This window comes from Xenia sp. Carnegie-2017, unplaced genomic scaffold (assembly GCF_021976095.1).
Source record: "Xenia sp. Carnegie-2017 unplaced genomic scaffold, XeniaSp_v1 HiC_scaffold_22, whole genome shotgun sequence".
Taxonomy (NCBI): Eukaryota; Metazoa; Cnidaria; class Anthozoa; order Malacalcyonacea; family Xeniidae; genus Xenia; species Xenia sp. Carnegie-2017.
In genome coordinates this window covers 11310202-11329761 of record NW_025813485.1, presented here as the reverse complement: position 1 = coordinate 11329761, position 19560 = coordinate 11310202, and the positions used below count along the sequence as shown (strand labels likewise).

General features: G+C 33.1%; 2 protein-coding genes and 1 long non-coding RNA gene across 4 annotated transcripts; 1 reads left to right on the top strand and 2 right to left on the bottom strand.

The window, feature by feature from the left end:
* The first annotated feature begins 6272 nt into the window (after positions 1-6272).
* On the top strand, positions 6273-6907 carry LOC124446995. The gene is made up of 2 exons (XR_006948573.1): positions 6273-6428; positions 6497-6907. It is a non-coding gene; the product is annotated as an uncharacterized LOC124446995 (long non-coding RNA).
* Positions 6908-6923: 16 nt separating this feature from the next.
* Positions 6924-8402, bottom strand: LOC124446994. The gene is made up of 2 exons (XM_046997892.1): positions 7930-8402; positions 6924-7726 (listed from the first exon to the last, which is right to left on the bottom strand). The coding sequence occupies exons 1-2, from the start codon at positions 8343-8345 to the stop codon at positions 7345-7347; spliced, it is 798 nt and encodes a 265-aa protein (XP_046853848.1). The 5' UTR covers positions 8346-8402; the 3' UTR covers positions 6924-7344.
* A 2158-nt stretch (positions 8403-10560) lies between these two features.
* On the bottom strand, positions 10561-18353 carry LOC124446922 (nose resistant to fluoxetine protein 6-like). 2 transcript variants are annotated; one of them, XM_046997806.1, is made up of 15 exons: positions 17975-18350; positions 17601-17752; positions 16245-16332; positions 15894-15987; positions 15555-15745; positions 15311-15484; positions 14830-14920; positions 14572-14664; positions 14346-14502; positions 13935-14017; positions 12965-13093; positions 12346-12499; positions 11505-11697; positions 11068-11210; positions 10561-10888 (listed from the first exon to the last, which is right to left on the bottom strand). In XM_046997806.1, exons 1-15 carry the CDS (start codon positions 18138-18140, stop codon positions 10763-10765), a joined length of 2034 nt encoding a protein of 677 aa, XP_046853762.1. In that variant the 5' UTR covers positions 18141-18350; the 3' UTR covers positions 10561-10762. The 2 variants fall into 2 exon arrangements, with proteins under 2 accessions (XP_046853762.1, XP_046853763.1); XM_046997807.1 differs by lacking the exons at positions 10561-10888; positions 11068-11210; positions 12346-12499 and having other exon boundaries at positions 11612-11697; positions 17975-18353.
* Between the last annotated feature and the right edge of the window lie 1207 nt (positions 18354-19560).

The window sequence follows — 19560 nt, the reverse complement described above, 5'->3', positions numbered from 1 at the left end:
TCAGAACATATATTTGATTTTACAGTGACGAACAATATCGACAACTTTGGGTGGAATTGGAAACATTTCTCCGCTGCTCGAGATTGACCTCCAAAATGCATGCAAAACTTTTTAACTATCTGTGCAATGATGTAGATATTGATAAAGAGAATCGTGATGATTCTATAACTGCCACCAAAGACAGTAAGTCTATAAAAGTCCTTGCAAATTTGAGAAAGACCCATGTGTCAGTTGTAAGACTTTTTGGAATAGAAAATTAAGGGTGATTCATTATGTGATAGTGATCAACTGTTAATTATGTGACTAATCTCTCTTTTTCTTCTAATTTATCTTATAAGGCTACACGTTAATTTCTCTTTTATCTCACCAAACGTTTAATTTTAAGAGCTGCGTTCATGCAACACGTACTGTAACGAATATCTATGAAATCGTTATGTATATTTATGCGAAATGTATATTTATGTTATTTACTGTCTGGGAGGTCTTTTAGGAAAAAATATACAAGTTGTATCAAAAAAAAGTTGACTCGGAAAAATTCTAAGCGCGAGGACTAAACCAGCACCTTTTTTCAGTAAAAACCGACCTCAACGGTAAATAGAATATTAATTTTTTTATACTGAAAAAATTGTGTTACAAAAAGGCCGATGGGACTTGTTTGTACTGAAATTTGATTGTTTTCTACAAAGTTCACATTTTCTGGATGGTAAAATTTACAATCAGATTGTGGGAAATTAAGAAAATATCACTTTGCATGCATAGATAAAAAATAATACACGATTTTAAACATTCTTGATAAAAATACGCACGTTAAGTTGTATGCAAGTTTTTTAACGAAAATAAACTAAGGAATTTGTTTATTTTACATAATCTTGCCAATTTTAAATATGTTACATACTTTTCTGTATTTTATACAACACAAAGTACTGTGCAAAAGTTGTAGGTCACCTCTTATAATAATCACGAGTAAGCAGAAATGCTGTGTTTTAAAACACTTCACAGTTTTTTTTCGTATTTGGTAGCACCATCATGCACGAGCATCGCTTACTACTGCAAAATAACAAATCATCAATAATCCCAGACTAAATATATAAATGGGCATCAATGCCATCCCAGTTTTCAAAGATGAAAGTTTCAGTTTCTGCAAGCTCTTACTTTATAAAATTTTCTATATGTTATTTTCCAAAGATACTCAATAAGAAACGAGGTATTCATGACGGTACAGCTCATCCTACAAACATTATGCTTCTACAGGGACTAGCATAAAAAATTGATTCATCTGAAAACACTATTTCTCTCCATTCCTCCACTGACCTGTTTTTTCGCTTTTAAACCATTTGCAATTTCTTAAGCCTTCCCAGAGGTCGTCGTCTAATTGTGCTTGAACATACTTTTTTCTCATAACATCTTGTAACTTTTTCCCTCAACTGAAAATTTCTTTTTAAAAGACTATCTTAATTCTTTAACTTATACTATAACACTATGTATATTGCTATATTTCACTTGTAGGGTCTACAAAATTATGCATACAGAAAATCTGTATTTACTCCTAAGAGTTGTTTGCAATTCATCAAATACTTTAAAATTATGATATCAGGGCAAAATAAAACAAACCTTTGTTTCTGTTCAATTTTAAATTAGTATATAGATTCCAATCAACATTATCAATATTTATAAATGAAATAACCATTTATGCTCGATTTTTCTTTGTCATATACTCCAAAATGATTAAAATATTTATTTCTAATTAATAGATGATCACGAGTCGAAAACAAGACAGGCATGGCTCGAACTAGATAGGTAAATATTCAGAACTATGATGTTTACTGAAATATTATACAAAGTGGTCCAGCCGTTAATTTCATCCTAGTTAAGGCTATAAACAGCAATCAGTGCGAGGTCGCATTTAAATCACTAAGTATTTATCAGTAATAGTAACTCCATTAAAATTTTGCAAAAGAGCAAGTTAGCTGACACCAGTTGGCAGCTTGCGTTGACGATGAAGACTGTGAGACGGGAACATAGGACAATTAATGGGGGTTGGAGGGGGAGGTGCAAATTAACCAATGAAACTTATATTGGAACAACGGGTACAAGAAATTTCATAATTTCGTTTTATTCTTAAAGTCTTGAATTGAATGTGTGCACAAGCAAAAACAACGTTGTAGATATTATTAATAAACTAAATGTGTTATTTGTTCATTTGTGTTATTTGTTCATTTATGTTATTTGTTTTGATTATACAAATACTATACTTATCACTACCTTTGGAAGCACACCCCTCAAATTTTCCTTACATTTGTTGTGTTTGAGAGATGACTTGATAGATTTTGCTATTTACCAGTGGTTTATAAGAAGAGGGAGTCTTTAACAGAGCCACATGTTGCAGAATAGCCTGAATATAGGTACAAGACAAACTTTTCTTTATGAGGAATAAGTTTTAATATCATGACCATATATGTTAAATTTATTTCCTTCAAAAAAAATTCGGTGGCGCGTATATATGTTGCGTATTTTATAAAATTACGTTTCGCCAGGTTTGTCGATGTTTGTTTAGTCTAGTGGTAAGAGCAGAGTGAATGAAGCCTAGTTATACGAGTTAGAAACCCACCCCCGCAAGTCGGATTTTGTCGAATAATTCAATAATTTTGTCGTTCTCAAAATTGATTTAATCTTTCATTTTTTTCAACCAAAACATAAAAATATAACAATAATCTTGGTAAGGGTTAGGGTTAGGGTTAGGTTTATTTAGGTTTTATAAATAGTTATGTCGGATGAATAGTGTTTGAACATTATGTTCCGATGTTGGATGAATATCCACGACGTTCTTTAAATCATACATTTCCATTAGATATATTAAAATGATTGTTTTGTGTGAAACTAGCTACCTGTATCCAATAAGAAGAAAGATTGGCGATATGAAATAAAGTTGCATATCAACAGACAACTGCCAGCTTGGACTAAGACACAACTGCAATAAAAACATACCCGCCAATTTTTGATCCCTACACCATTGTCTAAAAATCTTTTTTTTTCTTCATGCAGTCAAAGAAAATTTCTGAACATCATCATTATTTATTGTTTTAGTAGAAATATTTTGTTCACACATTAATGAACACAGAATCATGGCCGTATGAATACAATGAAGTGACCTGACTATGCCATTGAATACGATCCTTGTGTATGGCGCGTCAAGATGGACAATATTACCAAAATCGAAAATATTTACAACGAAACACATTATCGTATGTCGAAAATAATATACTGGCAACTTTTTCAATATTTGCAAAACGAAACGCAAAAATATAAAAGAAAACAAAAATTCGTTTACCAGAATTTATATATACACAACGAAATTTATTTTTCAAGTTAGGAAAGTTATTTTTATAAAACGAAACTCATTTATATAAAACGAAATTGACATTCATAAAACGACATTTTCTTCGAACAAACGACATTTTTTAACGCTTTTTTGCGGCCATTATTTTGTAGCCTGCGAAGAGCCATCCACTACAAAATTTTGAGGATGCCTTCGCGAAGGAACTTACATAACTTGACAAACCTTGTTGCAGCAATCGCTCAGCTCTCTGAAAGTGATTGCTCCAACAATTGTGAAAGAACTTTTGAAGGAGATAATGATGCTAACGCTAGCAATATTGAAAGTACGATACGCCCTCTGTTCCCTTCTGCAAATGGTCGTTCATCCACAACCACAACAGTCGGAGGAGCAGCGACTACAGCAGCTAATACTTCAATGCACCACACGTCTCCACTGTTCAACCCAAGTGTAAATTATGGAGGAGGAAAAAAGTCAAAACGCCGTTTTTTCTTTGATGTCAGTGGCATATGGCGCGCCAAGATGGACAATATTACCAAAATCGAAAATATTTACAACGAAACACATTATCGTATGTCGAAAATAATATACTGGCAACTTTTTCAATATTTGTAAAACGAAACGCAAAAATATAAAAGAAAACAAAAATTCGTTTACCATAATTTATATATATACAACGAAATTTATTTTTCAAGTTATGAAAATTATTTTTATAAAACGAAACTCATTTATATAAAACGAAATTGACATTCATAAAACGACATTTTCTTCGAACAAACGACATTTTTTACCGCTTTTTTGCGGCATTATTTTGTCGCCTGCAAAGAACGATCCACTACAAAATTTTGAGGATGTCTTCGCGAAGGAACTTACATAACTTGACAAACCTTGTTGCAGCAATCACTCAGCTCTCTGAAAGTGATTGCTCCAACAATTGTGAAAGAACTTTTGAAGGAGATAACGATGCTAACGCTAGCAATATTGAAAGTACGATACGCACTCTGTTCCCTTCTGCAAATGGTCGTTCATCCACAACCACAACAGTCGGAGGAGCAGCGACTGCAGCAGCTAATACTTCAATGCACCACACGTCTCCACTGTTCAACCCAAGTGTAAATTATGGAGGAGGAAAAAAGTCAAGAAGGTCCAAGACTAGTAAAAATAACAACGGCAAGAAGCTGAAATTGAACGAAGCTCGAACAACTCTAAAAGATGTTGTCTTGATACCATATTCAAGGCAAACTAAAGTACCACGTGGACGGGAAAGAGAAGCAATTTTTTCCGCAGGATTTTTGTCTACGTTTGAGTTAGATCCTTCCATGGATGAGGAAGGAATAAGAACAGCATTAGAAAGCAAGTTTGCAGTGAAGTTTTCGAATACAAGAAAGTCTCCCAAATTCGAAGAGAGCTTACACAGCACCAACGGAAGACACTGGTCAAGGACCAATATATATTCGGGCCAAGGAAGACATTAGTGTGTCAGTGCATAGTTTAGTCAAAATAGAGGACAACAGCAGTGATGACATTAGCTCTGAAGATGATGACATTATTTTGAAAACAACAATGTTCGAGGACCAATTCACAAGTTCATTTTCATCACAAAATTTGGGAGACAATCTAAAATCAACATTGCCTCCCTTGTTGCACTCTTCTTCCTTGCATGATATCTCTCATGAAACGTCAAGTGTGGCTGCCACATGTACAACCTCATCAATTTTGTGTCCAACTTGTAATATGAAATTCAAAATTGATGAAATTGAAGAGCATGCTGATTTGTGTTGTTAAAGTGCTTGGAAAGGCACTAACAGCACTATGTCAGTATAATGTCTCAATTTAAATGTAAAGATGACCAGAATCAACCTAAAGATGACCAGGATCACCATTTGTCGTCTGATGCAGCAGCTGAGAATACTGAACTTTTACAATTTTCATTGCTGGATGAGTTGAAAAGACTAGAAAAAAATTTGGATCAAACCACAAATCGTGTGAATGTGCAAAGGATCAGTATTTTGAACAACTATTTGGATAGGAGGATAAAATGTTCTTGGTTTTCTCCAAAAAACAAAATTAAGGTCGTCTTCATAGGTGAACCTGCCGTTGACGATGGAGGTCCAAGGCGTGAATTTTTTTCTGGTAATGTGACAGAAAAAATAAATTTAGTGCATGTTTTACCCTTTAATGTCCTGTAACATGATGATATTTTTTTAGAAATACTACTTTTGTTGAGAATGCGGCTGTTTGATGAAAGAGGAATGCCTTTGGAAAGCACCATGGCATTAACACAGAACTTGTACAAATATGCAGGGGAAATTATGGTCATGTCAATTCTACAAGGTGGACCAGCTCCAAACTTCTTGTCACCTGTTATTTATGATCTAATTGCAAAAGGACTCTCAGCTGCTAATTTTTGTCTTGATATGATAGAAAATGAGCACTTCAAAAGAATTGGCATGAAGGTATGCTACTTATGAGAGAAATCTATTTTTCTTCTGTTCTTGATCAGTGGTGATTGTTCTTTAGATTGACAATGCAAACACAGACAGTCAACTACAATCATTATTGACAACAGATGATGCTCTTGATGTTCTTGAAAAAGTTGGGTACAGAGGAGTTCCCACACAAGAGACATTGTCAACAAAGCAAAGATTAGTTAGGTAAATGTAAAATTTGAATTTTTTTCCATAAGTTAGTTTTTTTGTAAAATATGTTGTGGATACATAAAATTTTATATGTTATACACACATAAAATTCTGCAAACTCAGGATTATGATTTTAATTACAGTGGAAAAGGGTTCTAATTTTGTTTTTCTAATTGATAAATAGGTCCATAATAATCAAATCATGTATTGAGCCAAAGCTGGCCATGGTCAGGCAATTGGAGGAAGGTCTTGTGCTCTGTGGATTGCTTGAAAGAATACATAATTGTTCTTCTGTTTTAAACCACTGTTTGTGGAAGATGACACCTTTGTAATAACTCCAGACAAATTGCTAGACAATTTCAATGTTCATTTTAGTGAAAGGCAACATGAAAAAATCAAAGAATCCACTACATATAAGCACTTTTGTGACTTCATAGAAGAGCTTGGATATGCTGGTAAAGTATTAAGAATTGTAATAACTTTTTGTCTTTCAAACACCAAACTGTTTTGTTTTTTCTTGTAGGTATAAAAGAGCACAATTTAGAATTAAAGCATCTTTTCCGTTTTATGACTGGATCATACACAATGCCCCCCCTAGGATTTTGGAAACTATGAAAGTGGAATTTGTTCACGGTTGTCCTGAAAATTGCAAGTGCTGCCTAACAGCATCAACATGCCAACTTTCAATAAATATTCCAGTGCATGCTAATACAGGGGAAATGATGAGAGAGCTGATGACATCAGCTTTGCTTGAGGGATATGGATTTGGAAAAATATGAGAACAATGCCAGTCAGTCCTGTTTCATCCAAAAGGAAATGTTTTTAAAGATTTTTTCACATACTCTCTGAACTGTTTTGTTGCAATTTGCATCTGCATAATCTATTCCAATGATGAAACTAATATACCAAGGTTTAATTTTGAAAATAATTTGAAGGGGCTTTGGGTTGTGTATTCTTTGCTTATAAGTTATGTATTCTTTCCAATAAGTTGCATGTATTTACATATAGTTGTATCCCATGTTCACTGTCCTCTTCCAAAGGATTCACAGATGTGGATATAAGAGTGACTTGGTCCTGTGTTAAAACAAGACTTGATTCAGGGATTTCAACATGATTAACTGTTTGTATTAGTGGCAAAGGGCCGTCATCATCTAGTCCATAAGTATCAATGTGTAATGTAGTAGGATCAGCAACTTCACGTAAAGTTTCGTGATTGGCATTTGCAAACTTGTAAAAACCTTCAACCCATAACTGATATGGAGTCATGTTGTGTCCAGTGGATAATGGGTGATTGTTCCATTGGGTAACAAAAAGAACTAAAGCTTGATTAATTCTTGGCTTGAACACATAATGAAGTGCAAATAGATGTAGCTAATTCAATGGATCAAGCAGATCAACTGACTCAAGATAATGGAAGAGGTTACTAAAATAACTGGTCACATATGCGTTAACATCTTTCCACAATCTTTCAATTCTTTGATTGTGCACAGATAACCCTGTAATAAATGGTTTAGCATCAATTCCAAAATGATAGAGCATCCAACGAGCCACATCAATATTTTCTGTGCCATGATCACTTCGTACTCTACGAGGGCACTTGTATGTTTGAATACTTTGCAAAAATAACTGAAAGACAGTACTGCTTGTATTGTTTGTTGAACATCTTAAGTAGACAATGGTTCTGGAGAAGCCATCAACACCTCCATGAATCACAAATCTCCAGCGAATCAATTTGTGATTGCCATCAATATGCCTATGTTGAGAATGCATAAATAAATATCAAGGCAAAATAATATGTTTCTTGAATATATTTAATTTTGTACATCATTTTCTGGATTGAAAAGGCTTTTTGTTATGTTAGTATTGATGTCTTGTTAATAGTGATATCTTGAGACCTACTGTATTCTAATTTTTATAAAATAGCTCCACACCAATACTCAACACTATATTACCTACCATAGCGCATTTGGAATTGTAACATTATATGTTCGACGATGGATTGATGTTTTTTTCCTTAGTTCTCTGCTCACAGGATCAACTCGTCTGATTGAATTTCGGATCTTTTCTCTCTGCACCTTTAAACCAAATCCTTTCAGTGCACCAAATACCATTCTCTCTCCTGAATTTACGGAACGATTTAAGATATGTTCTATATTTGCGTCAAGGTCTTCATCACTTATGTCGCTATAGCTCACAGCCTGCCCAATTTCCATGCGAAGTTCTTTTCTTCGTCGCCGTATTGTTCTTTCCGAAACATTAAGCATCGCTGCAATTTTCTTCCAAGAAAAGTGCAAGCTACGCAGTCCATCAATTTGTTCTTTTGTAATAAAAAATCGTGGCCTTCCAGCAGAGCTCATTTCGTTCTCTTCCATTGGGCATACGTATTGATCGTTTTCGTTGCCGTTATGAATGCTAAACTGAGTTGAAAGTTTTGCAATTTCATTTTGAAAAGCATAATAACATCTGCGAAAAAATGCACGATTTCATTAGTCCATCCCTGAAGGCGAGATAGTAGGCATAGGCCACATAAGTATTCTTCAGAACGAGCCATTATCACCTCAGCCGTAACATTATCTTTCGTAAAAATGTTTCGATGTAGTTCATCAAATAAACTAAAGCCTCTCGTTAAGAATTCCACAACATCCCGATATTCTGCCATATTTAATATGGAAGGGACAGGCAGACAGAAAGGATGGAAGGAACAAGATAAGAGTCATCGACAGTGTTCACGGAACGCGAAATAAAACGCCGTTTTTTCTTTGATGTCAGTGACAGGGCGCGGTAAAAAATGTCGTTTGTTCGAAGAAAATGTCGTTTTATGAATGTCAATTTCGTTTTATATAAATGAGTTTCGTTTTATAAAATAATTTTCATAACTTGAAAAATAAATTTCGTTGTGTATATATAAATTATGGTAAACGAATTTTGTTTTCTTTTTATATTTTGCGTTTCGTTTTACAAATATTGAAAAAGTTGCCAGTATATTATTTTCGACATACGATAATGTGTTTCGTTATAAATATTTTCGATTTTGGTAATATTGTCCATCTCGGCGCGCCATAGTGGCAGGGCGCGGTAAAAAATGTCGTTTGTTCGAAGAAAATGTCGTTTTATGAATGTCAATTTCGTTTTATATAAATGAGTTTCGTTTTATAAAAATAATTTTCATAACTTGAAAAATAAATTTCGTTGTGTATATATAAATTATGGTAAACGAATTTTTGTTTTCTTTTATATTTTTGCGTTTCGTTTTACAAATATTGAAAGAGTTGCCAGTATATTATTTTCGACATACGATGTGTTTCGTTATAAATATTTTCGATTTTGGTAATATTGTCCATCTTGGCGCGCCATACTTGTGGAAGCCAAAGCAATTTTACAATGTAAATATGCTTGTGTGAATGGCGTGTTAACGTCAGTTTGTTAAGAAATATTCAAATACTTCATGTTGCACTATGTGAGACGGCACATGACTGTTAATTGAAGAAATTTACATGCGGTTTCAAACGCCCACGCATAAAGCTTTGCTTTGTTGCCTGTCTTTTTGAGTTGATTAATGAACTTATCAATTTTGAAGTAGAATTTTAAAAATATTGCTTTGTTGATTGCTAATGCCATACCATTGATTTCAAAAAATTGCAAAAATAAACGAACCTTTTTTTTGTTAGTTGTCTGCAGTGAATTCAAACAATAATATTTCACCATGGTATTTAGTATTTTCAAACGTTTTTTGGATTTTTATTTATTTAAGGGTATTATAAGTCTTTATTTTATAATTTTTATTTCCTTTGCAATGACAAAAAGTGTTCAACTCAAGCTATCAGTAATTCATCTAACATGAAGTGACGCTTTAAATACACGGATGAATGGCGTTTTAAAACGAACTAATGCAATAATACGGTTTATCTGTTTTTACCCAATGAAAAGCTCGTGGATCATGGGCTCATAAAGTTCAGCTCTCTATGCACACGTTTCTCACATATTTTCGATGCAGTCGTCTACTAATTGATCATGTAACCAACTCACGATGACAACACTTAAAATTGTTGCCCGTTATACACGCATGTGACATGTTACAACAAAAGTGGATTGTTTTTTAGCATAATTTACATCATTCTAAAATAACATGAAACATTCCTTTGTATCATCATAAAACCAGACTTATCCATCAAATGTTGCGTTCTTTCGACAAGATTTGGCAAGTATTTGACATATTATTGTTAAGATCATTTTACACAAAATGATTGAATGCAAACTAACATAAGAAGTAGCTTACTGCTTTGTAAGTGCGAAAACTGAAAGAACTGCTAAAAAATTTGATTCACTTTTTCTTGCCCAATGAGTAACTAAGTTTGAAAGGGAAGGGCAGTTGTCTCCTGGGTTTATGGCTTACGCTCTCGAATATCCTGAGTACAGTTTTATTAAATGACTGCCGTTTTTTTAGAAGTTAAAGTGTCATTCAAACAAACTTATTCACTTCCAAAAAAAATACTGAAAAAAAACAAAAAAGCTTTGCATTTCTAAAAAGCGCAGAGCTATATTCTGCACAATAACATATCAAAGAAGATAGAATCACGTACGCTCACATAAAAACAAAATAAATGCATTGCAAAACAACACATACAGAGATATATACTAGTTTAAAAGTTTTAATTAATTGTGTTTTGGTTGCGTTCACATGAATTGAAAACGTTGTTAACAACCTTAACGTTTTTTTAACACAATCAAGCAGTTTCAATTGTGAAAAGTTAACAAAATGATTTTTGTAAAAGTTTTACTTTTGTATTTTCTATGTACGTTTTTGCAATCTTTTCCAGCCCAAACTTACGATGTTAGAAAACGGCAACTCTACCATAACGGTAATGACAAATGCGATGCAATAAACTAATACCAATGAAGCCAGAGAATATGTTACCTATAGAAATATATACGATCTTTATAAAAAATTAATTATTCAAAACAAATTAATAGTTAACTGAATGCATTGGTCTAAAATATTTAAATATCATAAAAAGTAAATATTTTGATAGATTGCGTAATCGATGTAAGATAAAGCAATAAAATTCATTGATAATTTTAATAATAATAACTTACAAAGGTAAACCAAGTAAAATGGATAGGGGTTTGAACGTTGTACTTTAACACTAAAATCACTTCAAAATGCACAAGATAGGCAGCATAATTGATGCGACTCAAAGGAATCCAAAACTTTGCTCCTAAAATGTTTTGAATCCAACCTATAATGCATTAAATGTAGAAACTACAGCTTTATGAAACAATGAAGTTATTTTTAGACATAAATTGTTGGCATTTTCAATATTTTTTTCTACAACACAATAAATGCATAATTTTGTCAATATAATCACAAAGAAGCACTTACGTAATTCAGTAGGTTTAGAACCTAGCTATACTCACACTTATTTTTTAAGTGCAATTGCCTTTCCCACCTTCTCACCCCATGGCTATAATTGCTACATAATTTAAACACAGAGTTGTTATAACGTATATGTAAAAAAAAATCTCCTTCTCACCTGCATAGCCATAGTGACAAGCAAATATGAGCCAAACTATAAACAGACCCCAGATGAACCATCTAAAAGCCCAGAAAAACGCACTTTCGGATACCGTCCATACATGAGGATCTTCTTTTACTGAACTGTATGGAGCATATATATCGGTCAGCGCCAAAGCTATGGTAGATATCCAGAGAAAGACGACTATTTTCTAGAATATAAAAAAGTTTACGATACAAACCATGAGCAAAAAAAGGGTAATGGACAATTCAGCCATATTTTAGCGTCAGCACATTTCTAGTGTAAATGCTTGCAATGGATTTCATGCAACGGTAGTGAGAAAACAATATTTGCAGTTTAGCTGTTATGAACTCAGTTACATAAGTACTTGTACAGATACTCAGGTCTTAAAATCCTCGTTACTTTTTTTCTAAAAAGGTATTATTAGCATAGTTATGCAAGAAATTCGATGATTAAAAGACACTAGTACCTACTTCATTAATTATTATTAAATGAAGTTCGACGCGAAATGAAGAATCATGTCAAAAAATTTTAGTCTTGAATTGAATTATAAAGATGAAGTTAGATAAATGACGAGTAGTCTTGATAAATTTGTCTACTATTTTAAAACCGAATTTAATGAAGGTTTTGGGATTTATTTAACAAGAATGGACAATTTAAGATTTTTATCAAACACCAATGAAATGGTATTGCGTGGCTATCAGCAACATTTCTGCTCTTCATGAGGTTATTGGCGTACATAAAAATACAAAATGTCTCTACCGCGACGATTACGCAAGCAGCAACGAGAAAAGTAGAAGTTTTCAAAATTATTTTACAACCAACAAATTCCTTTTACCAAATTAATTCTGATTTTGTTTGAGCGATATTTCTGAAGATAATATCCAAGGATCATTCCCATCGCATATGGTGGAACACGACAATAAGTTTTAAAGTAAATATCGCCTGCTCTATTTTCAAACTGTAAAATCTTTTCTTTTGGACGAAAAAAACTGTAAAATAGAATACAAATATCAGAAGGCTTCGAAGTTCCACCAGGCACCAGACAAAGCTTTTTTCTAATTTTCTCTGAAAATTATGTGCACTAACAAAAGAATCATTAGAAACTTTAGAAATTTTAATTCCTTTTATCCCAAGCATGTTAATCAAAAGTTATTCAGTTTAACAATAGTATTGAATCCAACTCGCTTATATAGTTCTACTGTGCTTAAAATTCTGCTCTGTTGTTAAGAAAAAAATAGATCTTTATAAATAATGCTCTGAACATAGCAGTAAACTGAAAAACGTGGCGATGGAGTGCGCCTTTGTTTTGTAATAATATTTTGACTGCATGTAATCTTTTGGAGAAATAATGAATGTATAAATGCATGATATAAATACATCTAATATATTGATAAATATATATAATAAAATTGTGATTAGCATGGTGTAATATTAATACTTTTAGAACAACTTACATGTTCATTCTTAACAAGGCATATGATGACATTGGATAAATATCTTCAGTAGCTGCAATGCAAAATGTTGTAATCATGCTACCAAGAATGACAACGCTTGCAGCCATGAAGAGTACGCGAAGACCATATCTTGAAAGGACAAAAATGAAAGCATATTATCATCTATTTGTGATTTGGACTTTGTACAACATCAATGAACGGCAAAATTGTGACTTTAAATATAAAATGCGTGAAGAAAGAATTTACGAAATAGCAATTTGTTGATATGAGATTGTTTATTGCCGAGATATTACAAATACTGCTTTGAAAAGAACAATTGCCATGGTGAATAGCGAAAAGATAAGTCCAAGAATTTTGTTAGAACTCTTGAAGTACTATTGGACATTCACCATAGCAGTTGAGTTTTTAAGGCAATATTTAGATTTTTCCCATGGTGTAAATTCTTAAATGGGAGTGTTGGTGTAAACTGGGGTTAGGGACAAGACAGGTGTACTACCATGGTTCTAACATCATGATAACGTGATTACTGATAGCACACACATTCTTTAAGCGCCGTGTATATTCATCCGACATCTAGTTTTTGGTTTTCGTGTATATATGTTGCGTATTTTATAAAATTACGTTTCGCCAGGTTTGTCGATGTTTGTTTAGTCTAGTGGTAAGAGCAGAGTGAATGAAGCCTAGTGATACGAGTTAGAAACCCACCCCCGCAAGTCGGATTTTGTCGAATAATTCAATAATTTTGTCGTTCTCAAAATTGACTTAATCTTTCATTTTTTTCAACCAAAACATAAAAATATAACAATAATCTTGGTAAGGGTTAGGTTTATTTAGGTTTTATAAATAGTTATGTCGGATGAATAGCGTTTGAACATTACGTTCCGATGTTGGATGAATATCCACGACGTTCTTTAAATCATACATTTCCATTAGATATATTAAAATGATTGTTTTGTGTGAAACTAGCTACCTGTATCCAATAAGAAGAAAGATTGGCGATATGAAATAAAGTTGCATATCAGCAGACAACTGCCAGCTTGGACCAAGACACAACTGAAAAAAAAACATACCCGCTCAATTTTTGATCCCTACACCATTGTCTAAAAATCTTCTTTTTTTTTCTTCATGCAGTTAAAAGAAAATTTCGAAACATCATCGATCATTAATTATTGTTTTAGAAATATTTTGTTCACACATTAATGAACACAGAATCATGGCCATATTGAATACAATAAAGTGACCTGACTATGCCATTGAATACGATCCTTGTGGAAGCCAAAGCAATTTTACAATGTAAATCTGCTTGTGTGAATGGCGCGTTAACGTCAGTTTGTTAAGAAACATTCAAATACTTCATGTTGCACTATGCAGCTATACATACGTCTTCTATTTTCCAATTATTAATGTACAGCAAATTTTTCCACCAATATTTGCTACAAGTCGAAGTATCAGCTTGAAGATACCAGAGTGGACCGTTCCCACAAAATGGTCTAAATTTCACAACGAGCAATATGACAAACATATAGGTTGGAGTGAGCCTAAATGAAAATGATCAAATGATAACCTTTAAAGCTTGATTAATCTTAAGTTTCAGTTAAGTTTCTCACCTCCAAAATCGATGAAAATAAAATTGAAGCCAATTAGTTTTTCCGTTATTTTTTACTCTTTTGTTAATGTTGTTGTATAATGCGAGTAGCCCGCTATGTATGATCAAAAAATAATATTGATTTATTAAACGATGACACTACCATTGAAAGATATGTTTTTTGAAAATATCAATTGATTGGCACCAAAATGCATTACCCATTGTTTCAAACAAACAGAGAAATATCGTAAATACAACTTTAATTTTTTTTCAACATTACCTCAAGACAAAAAATGTATCCACTCCATAGGCTTGGTGCAAAAACATTGGTGCCAATTTTCTCTGAGATTTTAAAAAGCCTTTGTCATTGTCTATAAAAATAGAGCCAACTTAATGTGCACCTGAGCGTACTTTAAAAGTAGCTATATTTAGAACAAGAAAAACTGTAAATTGCGTATTTCATAAGCTGTAAATCTTATATTCCTCATATACATGGTTTATAAAGATGTAAAAACAAACAACAGAACGTTTAATTATCTTTGTTTTCATTTTCTGACAGTGTCGCCATCAAAATCAAACCCATACAGACATCTGTCAAAAAGTACACGGTTTTTTTTGTGCGAGTCCCCGAAAACAAAAAAATTGAGTTTTTATCGAAGGTCGTAGAGCCTAGATTAAAGACCATCATCACTTCTTACAATAAAGGCTATGACATATTATAAGGAAATTAATAAATAAGTTAAATCAACCCATCAACAAACCCAGAGGAAAAAACACAGGAAGATTGTTGACATGAATTAAAATGATCCAAAATAAAGATAAAACTCTGATTCCATGAAGACACGTCAAATCTCCTTTTCCAACAGATGTGTTCATTATCCATTTGACATTTCGAGAAATTGAGAAAGAATTAAGAACTTTATAAACCAAAGAATCTAAACGGAACATACATCAATCATTCTATATGTTCATGCTATACAGTACCTTATACACAAAGTACAATACCTTCGCTCTTTTGAGCCTTCTTGGTGTCATTTGGTAGTAATGGAGTCTTCTCGTTCGTCTCTTTATCCATTGAGATATGCAAGGCCCGATCGCCTACATTTTGGTCGTCGTGGTCACCATGTTTTAATGAATACAAAAGCTCTGTTATCGTTGCAAAGATGGACAAGCCAACCAAAATTCCACAAAATATTCTTAGAGAGGAAAAAAAAAGCTTTGCCTTTCTGAGTTATATCAATATTTTATTGGTTTTTATACACTGTTTAAAAGTCTCATGTAATTTCTTCTATTTGAAGTTTCTATCATGAAAAAATGATCAGTTACGATACTTTTGTTACGTACATTGTTAAGATAACGGATGTCGTGTACTCAGGATTCTCAGAACACTGAACTTGGAGATAAGTTGTAAACGGTGAAACTGAACTGATGTCTGAAACTAAAGCAGAAAAAAACGTCATTTATGCATGAGGGGGTATATATGTGTTTTATTAATGTTTTGAAATTAGTTGATTAACGATGTTTTTGGTATCTTTTAAATGTTATCCAGTGAACAATTATTAGCTAAGTATTTCAAAAACATAATTTTGTTTCAAAAAACACGAAAAAAACATGCATGGGTAGAATAGCAAACAGTGAATAGTCCAAAATATATAATCTTTCATAAAAATTTTGTTTGATATAATTTTTACTTACCATTATGAAAAAGATATAAGAAATGTTCTTTGATGTCGTTACTTGTACAAGACTTAGGAACACAAACACCCCACTCAAAATGATAAGTCTGAAAAGTTTTTATTGCTATTTAAAGTTAGCAAAAATGTTCATTTTAATGGACCTTATCCGTCGTTCAAAAAGCCTGGAACGACTTACCTTTGTGACGTCATGCAAGGGATTCCTCAATACAAGATATATATACCAACTACCTTGGATGACGTCAGAATTTGGCTAGACCCAGACTTCATGCGACAACGGACAAGGTCCATTGAAAGGCAAATTTAAACCTCCATAACAAGAAGACAATTTGACCACATTGAAAAAATTTTTCCACCGAAACGTTAGATATTTCACCAAGTTTTGATATCACTAATAAACGTTTTTGCCGATAGGGACACTTTAATGGTCTTATAAAAATTTTGACCTAAGATGATGAGGTGACTAGCCACCTTCTCCACCCTTCCGCCCCCCAGCAAATCCGTCTCAACATTTCTTGAAAAGCAATTTATTCAACTTTTAGTGAAATAACTTAGACCTAGTTTAAACGTCGAACTTTACATGAAGTGAACGCATTAAAAACAAAAGATAATGAGGAAGTTCATCTTATTTTTATTTGTCTTTAGTAATTTCGGTGCATGTAAAGTTCGACGTTTGAAACAGGACTTATTCAATATTGTCCCCATTCTGGTTGAAAGATCACCTAACAGAAACATGCACTATGTTTAGGCATGAATATTTTTTCAAGAACTTTTATACCACACAAAAACAAAATTGAGTATCCGTAAAATAAGAGTAGATTAATGATAAACCATCTCCAATACTTAGCAATACTACAATTATTGGGTTTCTTACAATGTCTAGCATATATAATGTGGTTCGTAATTAATTATATAGCTAATATTAAAAGTTCTGCAAGATTTCAAATCGTTATATAAATAATGGTGGAATGGTAATTTTCAAATTGTATGAAATTAATTATTAAATGCGATGTACTTGATTGACGAGAGTTTGCCACATAAACAAATTCTCATGAAGACAATAACAATAGTCTTAATGAATAATAAATTTTCAAAACTATTAGCATTGATTTATTTTGTTCCTTAAGAAATAAGAGAAATTTTTCGTATTCTTAACATCCAGGATGATCACATAATTACGGTTGAAAACGCATGAAAATCACTGCCAAGCCAACCCTTCTCCTCGTTGGTGTCGTATTTTGCTTACACCTCTACAATACGACGAACATGTTGTTCTGTTTTCTATATTCGTTTCAGATAGGTTTGACCACATTTTTAATTGATATATTTTTAAAAGGAATTGTTTTCTCTTATTTACCTCTGCTTTGTTTTGGTAAAGTGTCATATTCCCAGGAAATATTGTCAAACAGTACCGCGAGTCAGGTAGTTTGTTACATTCATCAAACGACCCATACCACAAAGTATTGCCTCCATAAACTCCACTTTCTCGTCTACCACTAGCATCCACGTCTGTTCAATTATAAAAGAACAAGGACAAGGAATAAGAATGTATTTTAAAATCACTAGCCTGTTCGCATCTTGAATTTTTCGCTCATCACTTTATCTCAGGAGCATAAAAAGTTGCACAGGCAAAGATGTGCAGTGCTCATTCTCAATAGCTGCTTTCCAAATTTTAGAATAGAGTTGTCTATTTTTTAATCAACCTGTTGATAAGAAAGTAAAATTACTTACATCTGGCATATTGTTCTTGTGTCAGTGCGTCGTACCGCTGTTGACAACTATCCAACACGCGTATGGTAGTGTTTTTATTCCTTTTTAGTCCTTTCAGTTGAGCTTCTGGAGTCAGACTTTCAAAACTAATCAAAAGTACAATGAAAAAGTAATTACTAAATCTCATGATTTTGTACAAATTTGGACTGGTAGTATCTAAAATTTACAAGTGTGACTGTGTGAGACTGTACATGGCTGATGATTGAAGAAATTTACATATTGATTTCAAACGCCCACGCATAAGCTTTGCTCTGTTACCTGTCTTTCGAGTCGATTAATAAACCTATGAATTACGAGGTGAAAAATTTTAAAAAATATTGCTGTGTCGGTGACTAATGCCATACCATTGATTTCAAAAAATTACAAAAAGAATCCAACCTTTTTTGTGTTATTGTGTTATTTTAGACCAAGTTTGGAAGGATAGGGTAGAGAGAGAGAGAGTTGTCTCTTGGGATTTACGGCTTACGTTCCCAAAGCGATGCTGAACTACGAAGCGTACCATTGGTGAACTTAAAATATATGTTTCATAAATTGTCGCTATACATGTTTGTAGATATATAGTTCGTCCAGGTTAGTATCACTTGTTTCTGAAGATGACTGTACCTAAGGGTACATTCCATATGTACCTCTTCTTAACGTTAGTCAACATCATGTGGTCATCAAAGAACAGAGAACTCTCATTTTGTGTCACAGGACTCAACAGGATCCAGTGGATCCAGCAAACCGTTTAATTTATGCGCACACACAAGCATGAAATATGAAATATGATCGTTTCGTTTACAGGGAACATTGTCCAGCAATAGAAGGAGTACTCCGGCAATTTTATCACATTCACTGAACCATCTATATTATAAAGTGTTACCACCATTAATATTACTTTCTTGTCTACCACTTGCGTCCACATCTATAAATCCATATCATAGCATAGCGTATAAAGTTATTACAAAAAAAGTAAAAAGCGCCAGTTGGGTTTTGCTGTGTATCAGCACGCCGTTCAAGCCCACAAACAACACTCACTGGAAAATTTAACATGTACCAAGTCTTTCTCTTCAAAATATAAATCATTTTTCAACGGGTAAAACTTATACTTTTCAGGTGAGATGAAATACTTATATCTGGTATTTTACTTTTGTGTGAGTGTTTGATACCGTTGTCGATAGCTATCTAACATAGATCACCGAGGTGGTTTCATATTTTGCAGTGCTTTTTCTTGAAACACTAATAATACAAATCACAGAATAGATATCCACTCGTGTCGGAATCTTTGATGTTCATGTCCCCTACTTTTCTGAAGCAAATTCTAAAGCAGATACACCTTCCAGCAAGATACTTCCGCTAGATTGCAATAGAAAATATAGATGTTTTGACAAATATATCGTCGTTTTGCACTACAAAAGCTTGAAACCTTATCGACTTCTCAAGATGATAAAATTTTGTAAAAATTTCGGCAAACTTTTGCTTTAAATGTGAATTTTTAGTTAAATAGTTAAATAGTATCTTTCTGGGAAGTCACGCATGCGTAGTGAAAAAATACGCCACGATTTTAG

Bases quoted from the DNA above. Each gene is read 5' to 3' on its own strand.
- LOC124446994 (XM_046997892.1), bottom strand. From the start codon at position 8,345: ATGGAAGAGAACGAAATGAGCTCTGCTGGAAGGCCACGATTTTTTATT. The intron at 7,727-7,929 runs GTAGGTAATATA...TTCTCAACATAG, and splicing joins ACAATTCCAAATGCGCTATG to GCATATTGATGGCAATCACA.
- LOC124446922 (XM_046997806.1), bottom strand. From the start codon at position 18,140: ATGAGATTTAGTAATTACTTTTTCATTGTACTTTTGATTAGTTTTGAA. The intron at 15,988-16,244 runs GTAAGTAAAAAT...TTTCTGCTTTAG, and splicing joins CTTATATCTTTTTCATAATG to TTTCAGACATCAGTTCAGTT. The intron at 15,485-15,554 runs GTATTGTACTTT...TGTTCCGTTTAG, and splicing joins GAAGGCTCAAAAGAGCGAAG to ATTCTTTGGTTTATAAAGTT.